Source organism: Leiobunum rupestre, chromosome 8 (assembly GCF_980474605.1).
Source record: "Leiobunum rupestre chromosome 8, qqLeiRupe1.1.hap1, whole genome shotgun sequence".
Classification (NCBI taxonomy): domain Eukaryota; kingdom Metazoa; phylum Arthropoda; class Arachnida; order Opiliones; family Sclerosomatidae; genus Leiobunum; species Leiobunum rupestre.
Genome location: NC_143391.1, coordinates 12345554 through 12364580, shown reverse-complemented (window position 1 = coordinate 12364580; position 19027 = coordinate 12345554). Strand labels below are relative to the sequence as shown.

At 37.0% G+C, this 19027-nt stretch overlaps 2 protein-coding genes across 2 annotated transcripts; both read right to left on the bottom strand.

Annotated features, from left to right (window-relative positions):
* Window positions 1-9203: 9203 nt before the first annotated feature.
* On the bottom strand, window positions 9204-11050 carry LOC149932421 (uncharacterized). Its single transcript, XM_090155562.1, has 7 exons — window positions 10818-11050; window positions 10568-10750; window positions 10402-10497; window positions 10060-10338; window positions 9748-9992; window positions 9528-9684; window positions 9204-9467 (listed from the first exon to the last, which is right to left on the bottom strand). Exons 1-7 carry the CDS (start codon window positions 11026-11028, stop codon window positions 9286-9288), a joined length of 1353 nt encoding a protein of 450 aa, XP_090011688.1. The 5' UTR covers window positions 11029-11050; the 3' UTR covers window positions 9204-9285.
* Window positions 11051-11168: 118 nt separating this feature from the next.
* LOC149932420 (uncharacterized) lies at window positions 11169-13646 on the bottom strand. Its single transcript, XM_090155561.1, has 2 exons — window positions 11473-13646; window positions 11169-11250 (listed from the first exon to the last, which is right to left on the bottom strand). The coding sequence occupies exon 1, from the start codon at window positions 13569-13571 to the stop codon at window positions 11481-11483; it is 2091 nt and encodes a 696-aa protein (XP_090011687.1). The 5' UTR covers window positions 13572-13646; the 3' UTR covers window positions 11169-11250; window positions 11473-11480.
* Window positions 13647-19027: the final 5381 nt, after the last annotated feature.

Below are 19027 nucleotides of genomic sequence, written 5' to 3'. Positions count from 1 at the left end.
TACGCGCTGAAAATTTGGAAAGGAGCGTGAAATCCATTTGATGATGTGTTACTAACGAAATAATTCGTCTTTCCTCGGATAAACATTCATTTGGCTCTGAGAGTTCATGTAGTTCTTGCGTTGTTGCGGCGAAAATAAGGCACTGCGGTCCATGCCACCAGAGACCATGATTTCCCAGTTCGCTAGCGGATATTCCTCGAGAAGCGCAATCTGCAGGGTTGCTGTCTCCTGAAATGTGATGCCATTGCGCTCTCGGTAGTTTCTCGTGGATTTCTGACACTCGATTGGCTACGAACGTTTTCCAACGTTGCGGTGGAGCTTTCAACCAAGCTAGGACGATTGTTGAGTCCGACCAGCAATGAACATCAGCTATATCCAATCTCAATGACTCCCTGATCAGTTGAATCAGAGAAGTCAAAAGTAATGCACCAGATAATTCCAGTCTCGGAAGTGTGATTTGTTTGAGCGGAGCGACTCTTGTTTTCGCAGCGATCAGTTGTATTTTGATTTGTCCGTTGTTATTCACCGTCTTCAGGTATACGGCAGCTGCGTACGCTTTCTCCGATGCGTCACAAAATCCATGCAGGCTAATGTCTGTAGCATTAGCTTGCGAAATGTGCCGTTGAACCGTAATGTTTTCAATTTCTGGTAAATCGGTTCGAAACGACCTCCATTTAGCTTCAAGTGGTTGGGGAAGTTGCTCATCCCAATTCAATTTTAGCTGCCACATTTCCTGTAACATCAGTTTCGCTCGAACGGTTACTGGTGCCAACAGTCCCAGAGGATCGAATATCCTTGCTGTATCCGAAAGAATCGTACGTTTAGTGATTGAACTTCTTGACGCTGGAGAAGTAACCATAAACGAGAAATTATCAGCCGAAGGAGTCCAATATAGGCCGAGAGTCTTGACTGATTCGTCGTTCTCGATGCATAGTGGCTTTTGTAAATCCTTCATGTTGGCTGGTAGTGTATCCAATAATGCAGCTTCATTCGACGCCCATTTCCTTATTTCAAATCCTGCTTGAGATGTAGCTTGAATGATTTCTGACTGAAGTCTTAAAACGTTCTCAATCGTTTCGTCTCCTGTCATTAGATCGTCCATGTAGAAGTCATTTTGTAAAGCCGAAGATGCCAACGGAAGTGTCTTTCACGTCATGGCCGAGTTGCTTCAAGACTTTAGTTGCTAGGTATGGCGCTGATGCGGTTCCATATGTAACCGTTAGCAAACGGTATTCGAGCAAGGGTTCGTGTGAGTTGTTTCGCCAAACAATTCTTTGAAGATCGGAGTCGTCTGGATGTACTCTAATTTGACGAAACATTTTGGCAAGGTCTGCTTTCATTACAATGCGATGTTGACGAAAGCGAATAAGGAGGTTGACCAAATCATCTTGAAGTTTTGGCCCCACTAGCAGATGATCGTTTAGGGAAACTCCAGTTGTAGATTTGGCAGAGGCGTCGAACACCACACGAACTCTCGTGGTGGTACTGTCTTCTTTGAATACCGCATGATGAGGCACGTAGTAAGATGGATTGGTTTCGATTTTTATTTCATTCGAGGGAATGAGTTCCATATGTCCAAGGGCAATGTATTCCCCCATGAACTTGCGGTACTCCTCATAGAGATTCGGGTTAACACGTAGACGTCGTTCTAAGTGAGAGAATCGACGGATTGCCATTTGTTTAGAATCTCCAAGTTTTGGTGCATCGTTTATCTTTGGTAATCGTGCAGTGAATCTTCCTGTAGAGTCACGTGTATGTGATTCTTCAAAGTTCTTTTCACATTGAATTTCTGTTGGAGATAGTATTCTTCGAGGCTGGATGTCTTCTAGCTCCCAAAGATGTTTCAAATCTGCTTCCAATGTACAATGGTGGACCTTTATTTTCGAACTTCTTCCGGCCATCAGCAATGGACCGGAAACTGCCCATCCGAAAAGAGTATTAAAGGCACCTGGAAGACCTTCTTTCCCCTTGCAAATGCCATCTTGTAAGAGCTCTAGATACACGTCAGCACCTAGTAAAATATCCACTTGTCCAGGGCTATGAAAAGTTGGATCAGCAAGTGTTAAGCCTTTCAAGTGTAGACAATTTCCAGGATCGAACGGACTGTTAGGTAAATAATCCGTGACCTTTTTCAGGACGATTGCCTCGACGATGACCTCCGACGTGTTAATGATATTTGACTGAATATTCACCATGACACTGCCTTGAGAGGTGTTCATTCCGGTTGCTCCAATTCCGTCAACTGAGACGTTGAAACGTGTTCGCTTCAATCTTAGTTTCCTCGTGAATTGTTCCGTGATGAAACTGGCTTGAGAACCCGAGTCCAGAAGCGCTCGGGCTGGATAAAGTTGCTCGTCAAGTCCCTTGACTTGGACCATTGCGGTTGCCAAGATAACTTGGGTTGATCCAATTATTTCACGAGATGGGCATGAAACTACACCGGAGGTTGCCTTCGTCTTCGTTAATTCCTTCTCTTGATGTAGAAGTGTGTTATGTCGTGCGTTGCATTTCCTACAATGACCAGATTTGCAGTCATTGCTTTGATGACCGGTTCGTAAGCAATTGAAACACATGGCACTCCTCTTGACCATGTTCCAACGCTCGTCCGAAGATGCATTCAGAAAATTGGTACATTTGTATACAGAGTGTGTTTCGTTGCAAAAGTGACACGTCTCGCTCAGAGCACCATGATGAGCCTTTGTACTCGGTCTCTGATGTAATGGAGGCTTCGACTTGATTGCAGTAGTTGTAGGCGGAGCTGCTGCTAAGGCTCTGGCCCGTTGTTCAAGAAATGTAACGAGATCCTCGAAAGTTGGTCTTTCGGTCCCCCTCAGGGAAAGTTCCCATTGTCGGCGAGATTCTGAATCCAGTTTTTCCTTTACAAGATGAAGTAGTATGGAGTCCCAATGTTGTACTGGTTCTTTGAGAACCTTGAGCGCCCTTATGCATTCGGCGGTGGTATCGATGAGCGTTCGTAAAGCGGATGAAGTATCTTGGATGACATTAGTTTGACTGAAGAGACGTTTTACGTGTGCATCGATGATTTCCCGGGTATTGTTGAACCGATTGTTTAAGATATCCCAAGCTTCCAGATAATTAGCGTCAGTTACCGGAATAGATTGAACTAGGAGCGCTGCTTCGTTTCGTAATGATGACTTCAAATACTGAAACTTCTGAGCTCCGGTGAGCGATTCGTTGTTGTGTACGGTGGCCGTGAAGAGATCATGAAATGGAAGCCAATCGACGTAACCACCGCTGAATGATGGAAGTTCCAGCTTAGGTAAACGTACATCACTAGCTGGTCTGACTTGTCTCACTGGAATGTTTGCTGCTCTTTCATTTGATTCAGTGACGAGTAGGATTGTCAGATCTTCGAGTCGAGCGACTAGAGGGTTGTATTCATCTTCGTGATCCGCGAAGTCGTCGTCGTCGGGATTGATATTTGCAACTACGGCATCGTGAACCTCATCCAAGTCTTTCGATAGTTTTTCCACCTTGTCTACATACAGCTTCAAGGCGACGTCAGATAGATTCGTTGCTGTTTGACCCACCGCATTTTCAATCCTGGTGATCTGTCCCTTGATAGCTGCTCTTCTTCTCACCAGAACATCCATGATGACTTATGTTGATTCGTTTACGATCGGGATATGATCGATGGTTTAAACGGTTTCCAACGGAGAATCCACGCTAATTTTCACTGTCTCTCACGGAAAGATAGCCGATTCGATGATTAGTTGAGGAACATAATCAAGTTGACGAATGTATCCGGCTCGACGGACCAAAAAATGTCGTGAACAGCGAAATAAAAGACGCGAACTTTTCCGACATAAAAACCGGTAAACCTTTTTCCTCTTATTTCGAAACAGAACTGGCCGTTAATTTATTTTTACACGCGAAAAATAACACCTTTTTTAACAGCAACCAAAAACTCACTTTCACGCGCGTGTGCGCTATATAAACATTTGAAAACGAATATAGGTACCTGTACTATACAAAATTACGATGTGTACAACCGAACAGGTATAGTGGGCTAATAGACTAATTAGGTGGCCACAAATCTACACCCTATCTAACTATTACATAAGCATTTAGCTTTATTTTGGTGAGAGGTTTTCAAAAATATACATTTGGAGCCGATAGTGCCACCTGATGGCCACTTCATCTATAAGTCTGTTACTTGATATATCATAACCTACTATAATTCTATTTTAAAACGGTAGGTTGGAAACATAAAATATTCGGTTATTCAACCAGCTTTAACCCTTAAAGGGAACGGTCAAGCTTTAGCCAGTTAGATAACCCTATATCCCATTAAAAACTAAAATTTATGGCGATAACCGCATCAAAACATATTAGGTGGTTAATTTTTAATAAAATAAAGAAATTTCGGGAAATCGAAAATCGCTGCGACACCTGGTGAGAAACCGGTGAGACACTCGGCTTTATTAAAATTGATTAAAAAACGCGCACTGCTATAGATGCAAAGTTTTTTTTTCTTTACTTTGCACGAGTGTCACTTCCCAGTTATAAGAGACCTAAGCCTAAATTGAAGAAATTTGAAAAGTTCGGCTAGGTCGCAAATCGTTCACTGTTATCGTACGGTGGGGGCGTATTGGCGCTGGCGACAGACCCTAAGATGGCGGCGAAAATTCAAACCAAAATACTAGGCTTTATTTTGCGTTTCAACTTTCAAAACTATTTTTTCAAGACAAAATATTAGTATATTGAACGTCTTGTTGATCTTTCTTTAAAAGCTTAGCTGTCCCCCTTTAATATTCAAAATAGCAGGCTAAAGCGCAGTTAAACTCAAACAATTATCAGCACAGTCATTTCGACAAGTTTTATATCCGTAGCTATAGTCAGTTGCAGGCTAAGAAAGACAAAATATATAGTACAGTCGGCGCAAGGATACCTCAGACCATTTCCGGCCAGTTGACCGCACGTAATTTAAATTTGACCACTTTACGGTCAATTTCAAATTTCGTGAGTTTCATCGTTTTTTCGGGCCATCTAGGAACCGAAATGGGAATCTATTATAATTTCATGTTGTCATGAGTTTAATTATTTAATGCAGCTAAAGAAAGTTCGATAATTGAAGCTCCAAATATTTTAAATAGCCCAAGAGGTTACTATAAAAAGCATGATAAAGGTTTATTGTTAACAAATAAAGAGAAAAATATAATTTTAAACATCTATAGCTCATTAAGACAATGTTACCCCCAAGAAAGCGTGGTAACTATTTTAAAAGAAACTACCTATTTAACTGGTAAGACGTAGAAATAAATTTACAAAAATAAATAATTATACATACTATTTTAAATTTAAGAATTATAGGAATGCCTTATCTTTTAAATTTGCTCTCCACCACAATTATGAAATTAAAAAATAAAGATTCCAATTTCGGTCTCTAGGTGGCGCTAAAAGACGACAAAAAGAGCAAAATTCGAATTTGACCGTAAAATGGCCAAATTCAAATTTCGCGTGGTGGAATGACCGGAAACGATCTGAGGCATCCTTGCGCCGATTGTACTATATATTTTGTCTTTCTTAGCCTGCAACTCACTATAGTGGAGATTTTAAAAAACAAGTAATTTACTGACGTATAACGTACGTAAAAAGCATCGGGATCACTTATAACGTTAAGTTACACATTTATAAATGAACAAGATGGCACAGCCACAATAGTAGCCTCTTAATTTTACCACAAGCGTAAGGGGCCGTTCATAAATTACGTCACGCATGAGGGGTATTCGCCAAATTGTGATGTTTGGTGATAGTAGGGGTGTACAACGATGATTATTAAACTAACAGATGTTTTTGCTAGATCCGTCAATGCGTTCCGACATAAGTTTATAATATTTTACATAAGTATTAAGTATGTCTCTTTGGGAAATATTTTATTTTTATTTTTGGAGCCTCTGCTAGACTGAGTAGACGATCTTAGCAGACGAAAATCCAGTAGTTCGGTGAGCTTCTCGAGTTGGCCTTTAGAGTGCTCTATGGTAACCTAAATGGTCAATTAACTTTTCTGAAATAATCTCACCACAACAAAATCAAATGCGTTATAGGTTGATATGCTGTAAATATTTGTCACAAATTTAATCTCCAAGCACACTGCGAGTGGGCTTGAATGTAACCTGCTTTAAATAAATAGCTCTCTCAAGCATCGCGTATGTAGAGTTCCACCTTGTTTTTACATCGAGTATCACTTTCAGATCTTTCAGATTGAATGCAACGTTTAGTTCTGATAATTTATTTTCCCGCTGAGTTGAAAGTCGAATTTTAGTTACCATAGTCCTGATCTGAAATAACCAAGCAATTTTAACTTCTAAAAAGTAATGTTTATTCTAATTTGATAGGGTGCACTAAGCTTACTCAAAAATCCACACGCTACAGTCAAACATTAGTGTCACCCGAATACTTAATACTTATGATTATATTGTAAATCCTTTTTTTAAATGGCGTACCTTTGCAACTGCATTACCGACGTTGTTATCAGTACAAGTATCTTCGTCAGTTTGTAGGTACTCATCTTCTGTGTCATGTTTCGGTTGCGACTTGAGGCGTTTTAGTAATTCTTGCACCACCAAGTTCAACACGTGTGCAAAACAACGGATACGAGTTTGGGAACTGTACCGTGTTCCGTTCTCCCTACTCGTTTGTTCTAACTCCTGACTAAATGTTTCATTATTGGAGGCGTTGTCCATAGTTACAGCTAAAACCTGATAATTTTGGTTATTAAAATAGTTAAAATCATTTACCTTTTCGAATTATAAATACCAACCTTTAAGTCAAACTTTTGTGCTAACGACGTAAAAGAATCACAAATATGTTTTCCAGTGTGACGCACTGGGAAGTGAATAAAGCCCATAAGCATGTTTTTTAGCTCCCAACTTTCGTCGATCCAGTGCCCAGTGACACCCAAAAATGGTATTCTATTATTCGACGTCCACCCGTCAATAGTAATTGAAACTTGCCCGGGAATAGACTAAGCAATTTATGATTGATTATTAAACATTGTTGCGAAATACTAACAAGTGTAAAGGGACTGTTCACAATTAGGTAACTAAGGCTCTTGTAACTCGGCCGTGGTAGCTGTTTTGTAACCCTTTCTAATCATAAGGTCAATATTTCGAGCTGCCCGAGCTGCCCTTAATCTTCGGGGACCCGTCCGCGCCCCAGGCTCTGCGAACCCATTATTGACGCCAACTCTAATTAGCGAATGTGAGTTTAAATAATATAATTATATAATTAAAAATTTAGATTCCGTTTTAAAAATAAGTTTTGTCGTTAACGACCCTTCCCTCAACTCTTAATAACACTTACACAAACCCCCTCCATTGCTTTTTGCAATTTGTGAACTGCCCCAAACAATATTTCAACCTACATTGCAAATTTCTAACACTTTCTGAGCTTCAGTTTCGTAGCAACTCAAAAGGCTAGTTTTCAAAACTTTGGCAGATTGTGGAACGCTTTCGGCTATAGTACAGTCTGTTTGATTCATAGCGCGTAGAACGGCTTGGAATTTAGGGTTTTCCACAACTGTGAATGGCTGATCGGTTTCCGCCACCCAACGCCTTAAGCAGTCGTTGGCCTGTTCTACGAGAGACAGGCTTTGCTGTTTAAAGAACGTTTAGTTATTTAGGAACCTTTCTATCAAAACACCTCGGCTGTCCCATGGCACAATAAAATATCCAACAATTAAAAAAATGATAAGATTTCGATTACATAGGTTGTCAGTCACAGCCAGGAAAATAAAGGACCTAAAAGTTAATTAGAACGATAATTACAAACTTCAAAATCTACAAAAATATAACCAAATCTCAAAATGAACCTAGTGTTGGGTATTTCACTTCGCCATGGGACAGCCGACCTTTGTTACTTATTCACTTACCGTTACCTTAGCATTAGTAATCACCTCTGGGTGTTTAGTTTCAAGGTGATACTTTAAATTGCTGGTTCCCGGATGTTTTGGGTGACCTTGAATCTTGTATCTTCCCCTAATTACAATACATTATGATATATGGACTATCATAAGACTATCATAAAGGTATCTATCGATATCTTATTTCTTGTTTAGTACTCAGCTCGATTACTTAGGATTAAAATTCAACATTAAATTAAAATAAATTCGGACCTTCGCATCGAAGCAACTTATTATCAGTAATAGATTTGATATGTAAAATCAGCTAGGCTAATACCCACGTCACCACTACAAGCCTAAGTCAACTATGGACATTTTAATGTCGGTTACAGTGAACGCAAGGATGCGAGCACTTATTTGTGGGTTTTTAATTTGGCTGATTTCAAAAGCGAAACTTGTATGGCCTATTCAATGGGTCTCAACGAGTTAATATGGTCTAAAGAATCAATTCGAACCCTTTCGGTACGGCCCTGTTAAGGGTAGGCGAGACAGGCTAAAGGATTTGTTTGTTTTCAATTCAAGGGGCCCCGAGAGGATCTTTTGGTATAAATTGAGGGACATTACTAAATAGTCTACACCTAAAACTCTCCCGGCGCCGACCCGGGTCACCACAACAGGCCTAAGGAATATTGCGACTTCTTAGGTCTTAACCATTGACCGGATTATTATACGTAGTAAGATGGTAATACGGAAAAAAACCCTACAAAAGGCATAATGGTCGTTAAATAAATAACCTTATAGTACGGTAAACGAGACCCAAAAATTTCTCTCCAGAGTCTCCACTCCCCAGCGGCAAAATTCGTCCCAACTTGCAATTTGGACTACAAATTTCATTTTGGTGTCTACTTAGAGGATCCGATCCCAGGTAGCAAAAACACGTGTTTACAACGAGTTTAAAAGACGAACAATTAACGTAGACAGTTAACGTGTTTGGCACGTAAACTTTGGCCGCGTGCATTACGTTTCCACACACATCCTGACCACGTTTCTTTCACGTGTTTGAAAACAAAGAAAACACGTGTTCAACTACAAAATAGTAACGTCTCTAACCACGTTTCTTTTACCTAGGTATAAACAATAAATGCCCGTTAATTCCACCCCTATTACACGTGATACAAAACCAAATATACACGTGATACACCACCAAATATACACGTGTATAAATACCAATATAGCACGTATCCGAACATCATTCCTACACTTACCAAACCCCCAAAAATTACGTGTATTCGAAACTACTTTGATAAAATAGGAGCAATTAAACAACTAAATCTCAATTCGTTTGGAAAATTTTATTCGGTTTTAACAAATTTGTATTGAAAATAAACATACAAATTATATTTATGTGATTAGTTGCTCATTTAAATGTTGCTAGTTGAATTATCTTTGTTATGGTCAACCGTACTGCTTTCTTTATTGGTTTTTCCTTTGGCCTTTCCTTTTTTGGTTATTCGTGTATAAGCATGTTTTAACCATTCTTTTATTATTTCTTCAATTTCCGATTCCTGTGCTTTCCTGAAGCAGTTGTTTACTCTTACAGCACCTTAAATATGTTATGTTTTAATGAATGGTTTTTAAAATTCAAATGAGTGTAAGCACTTGCTTATAATCATATCTTTCGTCATTAAGGACTTAAACGACATCTTTCCGTGTCCTGCCCAATTGTAATTTTGGGCTAATTTGTCACTCAATATGGTTGATAAAATTCTCCTTGTGCCATCTCCTAAGTTTTTTCCGCCTAACCCTCCTAGAAATGAAATCTACAAAAACAATAATTTTATATACATTTGCTTTACTTGAAAAGTTCAATTAAAGGTACTAACCAATATAATTTGGTTTTTCTTATCCATAAGAAACTCTTCCAAGTTATCCATGGAAGACTGACAATCTACAGGTAAATTAAGATTATCAACGTCCAGCTTAGAATGTTTTGGATCATTTTCAACTACAAGCTTATTGAGCATTCTTGCATTTGCCATAGTTTGAGTTTTAATTTCTTGAACTTCTCGCATAAGTTTTTCTTGGAAGGATTGTATGCTTCGAACGATATCAAGAAGACTTGGTTCACCTGAAATATTTTTTTTCATTTTAATTTGGTTATATAATGCGATAAACATGATAGAGCTTTTACTTACAGTTGATTGTAGATTTATATCCACTAAAACTGGCCGTCGTCACGTTACGGGACTCTTTTGGAGATGGGAAAATTGTTGATTGTTGAGTGCAATTCATTTCAACTGAACTATTAGCGGGGCAAACATCGTCTCCATTTAGATGATTCTTTGAAACAGCTATCTTTGATGGCGTGCCTTTTGACTGTTTGCCAATGACCTTATGACCATTGAGATTACTACTATTTTCAGCCTGAAGATTTAAATCTGTAACTGATTGATTTATAGTCGATTCAAACTCCACTGAAATAAGAAATAGCAAAATTAAATTTCAATTGATATATTTAAAAAAAATTGTGTACACACTTGAGGCAGAAAGAGGTAATGTTGAGTTGTTATTGCTAGATGGAAAACTTCCGATGCTTGGCAGATGTAAATCTTTCAATTGCTGTCGTTGATTTGCTAATGTATTGTAAAAGCAAATAAAAATACAATTAACTATATACTATAAATAAATTAAAAAAAATTGTACCTTCATCATCACTGCTAACATTGAAAAAATTGCTTTTTTCTTTAGAAATTGAGTGAATAGCTCCACTCTTCCTTTTCCTTTTATTTGAGATACCAATATTCGTTTCAGAATCTCCACAGTCCGTAGCTACATCAGAAATTGTCTCGCTTTGTTGGGCTTTTTTCTCGGCAGTTTTATAATCATCTAGTATAAAACATTAAAAAATTATTTTATTTTAATTCCAATTCGAAAACATATTGATATATCATACCGGTTGAATAAAAAACTCTGCTAACGCCAAACTTGTTCCACTTATCAGTCGGGCTTTCAGAATTGAGAATAGCTTTCACTTGTCTATCTGCAGAGCGATATGGAGGCCAGAAACACTTTTTTCGACTTGCATCAAGCCATTTTTTGTTGATAATACCGCATTCGATATCACCACTGGACGTTTTTTCAACAAACTCCACAACCATAAACATTTTCTAAATAACCAGTCCTAAAAATAGTAAAAGCAATTAGGTAAAACTTCAAAATTTACAACTTTCAAATTAATTAGCAACAGCAAAATTTTAAAAATTATCAAAGACAAGAAAGCATAGCAAGCAAAATTCCAAATTAAAGGGAAGTTAAATTTTCGATATCACCACTGGACGTTTTTTCAACAAACTCCACAACCATAAACATTTTCTAAATAACCAGTCCTAAAAATAGTAAAAGCAATTAGGTAAAACTTAAAAATTTACAACTTTCAAATTAATTAGCAACAGCAAAATCTTAGAAATTATCAAAGACAAGAAAGCATAGCAAGCAAAATTCCAAATTAAAGGGAAGTTAAATCTTTAGTTATCAGATATCGTGAATTACTCAAATAAAAAATTCCGTTTAATTATTATCACATTAGCAGTAGCAAGTGATTTACTAACCTCCACTCTTAGTTAATATGAAGTAGTGGAACTGCAATCCCTGAAGTTATGGTGTCAGTCATAAAGTAACATTTTTTAAATATTTGTGAAGCAGGCCATGATTTTAGCGATGATAGATTCGACACTTTTTTTATTCCCAATTTTGAAGAAGAAAACGGATATTTGTATGCATCTGTGGTGGTTTTATAGTATTTTCCAATTATATATATAATTGTATTTTTCTTAATAATGTTGTGTATCTCTAGTATCTTTCCATCTTGGAAACTACAACAGTTATCTCCAATATGACTTGTGAAAGTGAAACCCTTAAATATTAGTTTCTTAAATTGGGCTCCTTCACAGTTTGGTAATTGTGGTCCATTATTGTGTTCATATTTTACTACCATATTATTTATATTAGTATTTAGTTCAGCAGTTGAATCTATTTTGTTTATTTCAGTTAGTCGATTAACAACTTGTTGCAGAGGTTTAGTGGGGCTACGGACAAGTTTTTTCAGTTGTCCAAGATACGATTCAAAAGCAAAAGCTGAAAAGTTTTCTAAACTTCCATAAATTCGTGCATGTCCAGCCAAATGAATTAGGTTATGGATATTATAAACATATATTCCTTTACCATATATGTTTTTTGCATAAGAGACAAATGATCGGAGAAGTTCCTCTGAGTAGTTTATTTGCTCTGTTTCTGGATTATGTCCACAGAGTATGTAAATTGCCGTGTGCAATAACTGAAAATGGTCCACTAGGTTATCTGGTAATATGCCTCGAAATATAAAAAATCCTGTGTACAATATGAACTGTCTAAACTCCGTGGCTTTCCATCGATCAATTTCTGATAAACTTCGAGGTTTCCGTGAAAATTCAACAGGAGTATGCTTAGAGACTTTTAAAAGCTTGGCTGACAGTTGTTCAATAATAATTGACTTCTGTTTCACTTTTGATTTCGGTTTCATTAAGCTGACTAATATCCGACGAGTGCATCCCAAACAGACTAAATGCATATAATCAATTGGAAAAGCTGCTATCATGTCAATTGGTAACTGTAATAAGGGAGATCTGCCTTCCGGACTATGATGTTGTATTTGAGATTGGTTTCTAAATCGTTCATCTGTTCTTAAAACAGCGTTCATTTCATTAAATATTACTTTGTCCATATATGAACCTTTTTGTTCGCAATAATCGCAACCATGATATCCATTGTGATTTTTAATGCATTTTAAATATGCCTTCGCAGGAGCGTCGCAAACAAAAAGAACGGAATTTAAATTAAACATAACTTCGTTGAACACTAGTCCATCAGTATACAGTTTCTGCATTTCAGAAACGAACTTATTTAAATAGTTTTCTAAAGGCTTTGGCTTGCCATTGCCATAAAACAACCCTACTACGAAAGGATATTTATCTTTAGTATCTAAACAGCGGCATAAGATAGGCCAAAACTGGCCATTTGAACTTTTGAAAATTGGTATCCCATCTATATTAAAGATAAGAGTCAATGATTTCGTATTGTTTTCTAATCCTGATTTAAGTTTTCTTTGTAAACCCTCTGCTAGACCTATATGGTAGTAAACCCCATTTTGAAGATTATCAAGAATAAGAGCTTTTTGACTATTTATATCCAGAATAGTCCTTGAATCCAAAGGAAGTGTACTATGAAATGGCTTTAATATTTTCAAAAGCCCATTTAAAGCTGCGTGACTAATTCCGAAGGTTAAGACCCATTCTCTTAAATAGCTTTGTAACTTTTCATCATTTTCTGCTTCGCCACACGAGGTAGAACTCCACTGACTTTCACTTCCATTAGAAAAATATTCAAAATTATCTTTAACATCATCTCCACTGTTCGCTGAGTCCGTAAATGAAGAAGTTTCAATTTCTCCATCTTCTTGAATTAAATCATTATCGACGAGATCAATGTAGTGACTATCTTTAATTAAATCATTATCATCTGGATCAATGTATTGTCTATCCACATCTTTTTCAAAGTTCAAAACAGCAACTTCCTTTTCATCATAAGCCACATTTCTGTGTGTATCAAGTAAATGTTCTTGAACAGCATTAGAAATATTTCTTCTCTTCGTTCTTTTTGAAATTTTATACATAACGAAAACTGATGGCTCCAAAATACAGAGTAGTCAAAACCTATTTGGTACATAATATTTACTATAAAGTACCGCATAAGAAAGACCCAATTTTTGATGTATTTGAATTGAAATTAACTTACACTGTGGGAAAAATGATTTATATTTACTCGACTACATCAGTTCTTACATAAGGAGCCACTATTGTTCCCATAAAACATGAATAACTGAAAGTGCCGCATAAGAAAGACCCAATTTTATATGTAATTGATATTGAAATTAACTTACACTATGGGAAAAATGATTTATATTTACTCGACTACATCAGTTCTGACATAAGGAGCCACTATGTTCCCAAAAAACATGAATAACTGATAGTGCCGCATAAGAAAGACCCAATTTTGTATGTAATTGAAATTAAATTAACTTAAAATGTGGGAAAAATGATTTATATTTACTCGACTACATCAGTTCTGACATAAGGAGCCACTATGTTCCCAAAAAACATGAATAACTGATAGTGCCGCATAAGAAAGACCCAATTTTGTATGTAATTGAAATTAAATTAACTTAAAATGTGGGAAAAATGATTTATATTTACTCGACTACATCAGTTCTGACATAAGGGGCAAGAGGGGGGGGGGCGGGGGAATGAGACCAACCGCGAGTCTGTACGATGAATCGTTTAATAGTTATAACAAACCACGTTTGTGAGTCAGCACCGTACCTTGGGTAGGGCGAGCGGGGCAGCGGCCCAGGGTACCAAAGGTTTAGGGGCGCAAAATCCAAGATTTTCACTTTAAATTAATATTGAAAAAGTTTACTTAAAATTAAATATTTCACTAAAACTCGAAAACAGTAAAACCAATATAAATACATCTGTATTGGTATTATCCGAGGGGCTAACCACTCTTAGAAAGTCTTACACCGGATTACGCTTAGATTAGCACTGCCAAAGGCAGGGACTTCAAAGATTACGCGTAATCCCATTAGTACAGACAAAGGTACGGCTCTGTACACCGATTACCCGGAGTGTTCAGCCCCTCGCTATTATCCAAAATGAAACAATCTAAAATTTTACGTAAAAGATCTGGGGGCGCCTTTTTGGTTTTTTGCCCAGGGCGCCATTTCTGCTAGGTACGGCTCTCTTGTGAGTGTACGTTTGGTACTAGATCCAAACCTTTTATCCCTAGCGCCCCGGGGTGGCTTACATTTGACTGGGCGGTAGAATATACTACAGAAACGATGCCCAAATCGACCCGATTGCTAAATTTACCATTGTGGGATTTTTTCATAATAGAAAATAAACACGTAATTCTGTACCAAATCATTCATAACTCGGAAACGGTTTGTCCGTTGGACCTGTCGATGATCTTACTCGACTCAACGAGCGCATTAACATCGGAAACAACACGGTCCGATTCGTTGAACGAAAATTTCGTGGGCAACTGCCCCTTCTAAAACTATGTAGTCCACCCAGCATTTCTCATCGGATCCTCAAAGAAGACACGAAAATAGATTTTTGAGGCCACATTGCAAGTTGGGATGACTTTTGCGCTGAGCTACCCCATTTTAAAACCCGTAACATAAATAAAATAAGGATTACATACGTTTCGCAATATTTGCAAATAGCCATGTTTTCGTTAACTTGAAAATGTTGCCACACAACGCTTCGGTAAATTCTTCTCTTATTGACGGTTTCCGATTCCGGTAAGTCACTTGCACCTTCCGCCATTATATTTATACGAGGAAAATACCGCTATCTTTATACAACGTAACGCTTCGTCCGAAAGAATAGTTTTCCCCGTGATTACTTAAGTGCAAAAGTGTTTAATTACCCGCTTTAAACCTCTGAAACCGATTATGTCTAAAACGAATTGTATTATCCCAGAAATTATTATTTTACAAAACCATCGAATTATTTGAGTAACATAAAAAACTCTATTGGTAATATTTGTTAGGGAGTAAAGTTCGTTTGTTATCCGATAATTAAACAGAAATAATTTTTATTTTTTTCTGCTAGCGTGTTAACCGTAACACATCACTCGAATGATTGGATAATTACGGTTAAATTGTCGACTCTTTCCCGTGTTTATTTTAAAAGCTCGTCAGCGGTGATTTATTTGATTTCTTCCGTTAAGAATATATAAGAGCTAGCTCCACCGCTTATGTCTGATAAGAAAGTTTTTTATAGTTGAAATTAATATTTGATATAAAACATGACTCTAAAGACGATCGAATTTTTTGACTAGGATTAAATAACCCCTAATGGTTAAAGTTGGATAGGAAGGAGGTTCGTTTTTCTTGATAATTAAACAGTAATAATTCCCAATTTTGTTTTGTTCAAACACCACAATAGTAGCAAATAAAAAAGGAAAATTTCTTTAACGAAAAAACTTTAATGGATAAAATTGGTAAATTTATCCATACTGAAGTGTGCTATTAAATAATAAATCAATCCGCAATGGAGTGTATTTGCTAGTGGATAACCATTACCCGATCGCCGAGCCCTAACCCGGACCTTGCATAGGGACTACCGTCCCTTTTGATGGCCGCGGGCTGCAATACACAAGCTCGATGTTAATTAAGCCTTAGTCAATAAATGAATAGCTTAAATGGATATCAGAGCGTCTCCCGAAGTTAAACATGCCCGAGGGATTAAACGTGCCATAAATTGAATATTATAGCAGGGAATATGAGAGTGAAAGATTTAGACCCGTAGTAATATATTTAGTTTTTTATTACAATTGTTAAATTAGAAATATACAAATTGAGGATTGTTGGTATTTATTGCTTTACCACTAACGCCAAATTACCAACATAGGAACTACGAATAAAAATTACTAACCGAAAATTTTACAAAACAAAAAGATCGTCACGCTATGGGAGAAAATTCCCAATTTGAGGACTGAGGTTTAGAGATTTAACTTACGATTAGATCTAACTTAAAACGGTTCATTTGCTAATCTACAAATATTATAGGATCGTTCTTTCAGGAAATATCTATGAATTGTTTTTATATTAATTTGAATTATAATCAAGCTCTAGAAAATAAGTTTAAAAAATTATTATTCAGTAATAGATGGCGATACCGCTATCCAGTGCAAATAATTTTACGTTACTAAACAAGCCTCTGCTACGGAACTTAAAGTGTTGGTTGCACGAAAAATCGATAGTAATAAAAACGAATGAATGCGGGCTTGTTTTGAAGCCCAGGACGTTCTCTTTCCAAAAATGTCATTGTCTCAACAAATTTCGAAGCCTAAGTGTATTAACTTTGAGTTCGAAACTGACCTTTTTCGCTCCCCAAAATCCTGAAATTTTCGGCGAATTTATCTCCTCCGTAGCACGAGCAATTTGGGGCAAATCAAAGCTGTAATTTTATTCTTAAAATAGAAGGAACTGAAGTGGAGGGATTCTGTTTACTTGTTGAAGTTTTCAAACCAGAGGTTTTTAATCATAATATTAGGCTTATTATCGAAATAAAATAAAATTTACGCGCGCGCTACGCGGCGCACGCAATCCGACGTTTTAAGATGAATTTACAAGGAGCCTTCGGTTTCATATCGTTTTTCTACTACGTAGGCTTGTGTATGCCTATTTCAATTACTACTGCGTAGGACTTTTTCCTTGGTGTTAAATCAACCCGCTTTTAATCCCAGATGTAAAGAAATGTATTACAGACAATTAGCCAATGATACGCTTCGCATTTTCTGACGTCATGGGTGCCGAGAAGAATTTTAGAAGTCTGGAAATTCGCCGGAAAACTAGATTTCCACCATTTCGACTTCTTTTTATAATAATTCAAAGACCACTTAACCGATTTTGATGAAACTTTCTGTACTTGCTATAAAATGTTTGCTCTTTCTAATGAATCATTAATTAGCCAGAGCTAAAATTTCGTGCAACCAACACCTTAAGTGCTGGTTTATTTAAAATGAAATGAGTGCGGAATTTGTAACACAAGAAAGAAAACCCAAAATGTACCTCTTCTCGAGTTCATCAAGAGGCAAATTATCTCGGGTACTATTTAAAGTGTTGGTTGCACGAAAAATCGATAGTAATAAAATCGAATGAATGCGGGCTTGTTTTGAAGCCCAGGACGTTCTCTTTCCAAAAATGTCATTGTCGAAACAAATTTCCAAGCCTTTAAGTGTATTAACTTTGAGTCCGAAGCTGACCTTTTTCGCTCCCCAAAATCCTGAAATTTTCGGCGAATTTCTCTCCTCCGTAGCACGAGCAATTTGGGGCAAATCAAAGGTGTAGTTTTATTCCTAAAATAGAAGGAACTGAAGTGGAGGGATTCTGTTTACTTATAGAAGTTTTCAAACCAGAGGTTTTTAATCATAATATTAGGATTATTATCGAAATAAAAAATACTTTTTTTACGTGCGCTACGCGGCGCGCGCGACCCGACGTTTTAAGATGAATTTACAAGGAGCCTTCGGTTTCATATCGTTTTTCTACTATAGTGAGTTGCAGGCTAAGAAAGACAAAATATATAGTACAATCGGCGCAAGGATGCCTCAGATCGTTTCCGGTCATTCCACCGCGCGAAATTTGAATTTTGCCATTTTACGGTCAAATTCGAATTTTGCTCTTTTTGTCGTCTTTTAGCGCCATCTAGAGACCGAAATTGGAATCTTTATTTTTTAATTTCATAATTGTGGTGGCGAGCAAATTTAAAAGATAAGGCATTCCTACCATTCTTAAATTTAAAATAGTATGTATAATTATTTATTTTTGTAAATTTATTTCTACGTCTTACCAGTTAAATCAGCAGTTTCTTTTAAAATAGTTACCACGCTTTCTTGGGGGTAACGTTGTCTTAATGAGCTATAGACGTTTAAAATTATATTTTTATCTTTACTTGTTAACAATAAACCTTTATCATGCTTTTTATAGTAACCTCTTGGGCTATTTAAAATATTTGGAGCTTCAATTATCGAACCTTCTTTAGCTGTATTCAGTAATTAAATTCGTGACAACATGAAATTAAAAAATAGATTCCAATTTCGGTTCCTAGATGGCGCGAAAAAACGATGAAACTCACGAAATTTGAAATTGACCGTAAAGTGGTCAAATTTAAATTACGCGCGGTCGACTGGCCGGAAATGATCTGAGGTATCCTTGCGCCAACTGTACTATATATTTTGTCTTTCTTAGCCTGCAACTCACTATACGTAGGCTTGTGTATGCCTATTTCAATTACTACTTCGTAGGACTTTTTCCTGGGTGTTAAATCAACCCGCTTTTAATCCCAGATGTAAAGAAATGTATTACAGACAATTAGCCAATGATACGCTTCGCATTTTCTGACGTCATGGGTGCCGAGAAGAATTTTAGAAGTCTGGAAATTCGCCGAAAAACTCAATTTCCACCATTTCGACTTCTTTTTATAATAATTCAAAGACCACTTAACCGATTTTGATGAAATTTTCTGTACTTGCTGTAAACTGTTTGCTCTTTCTAATGAA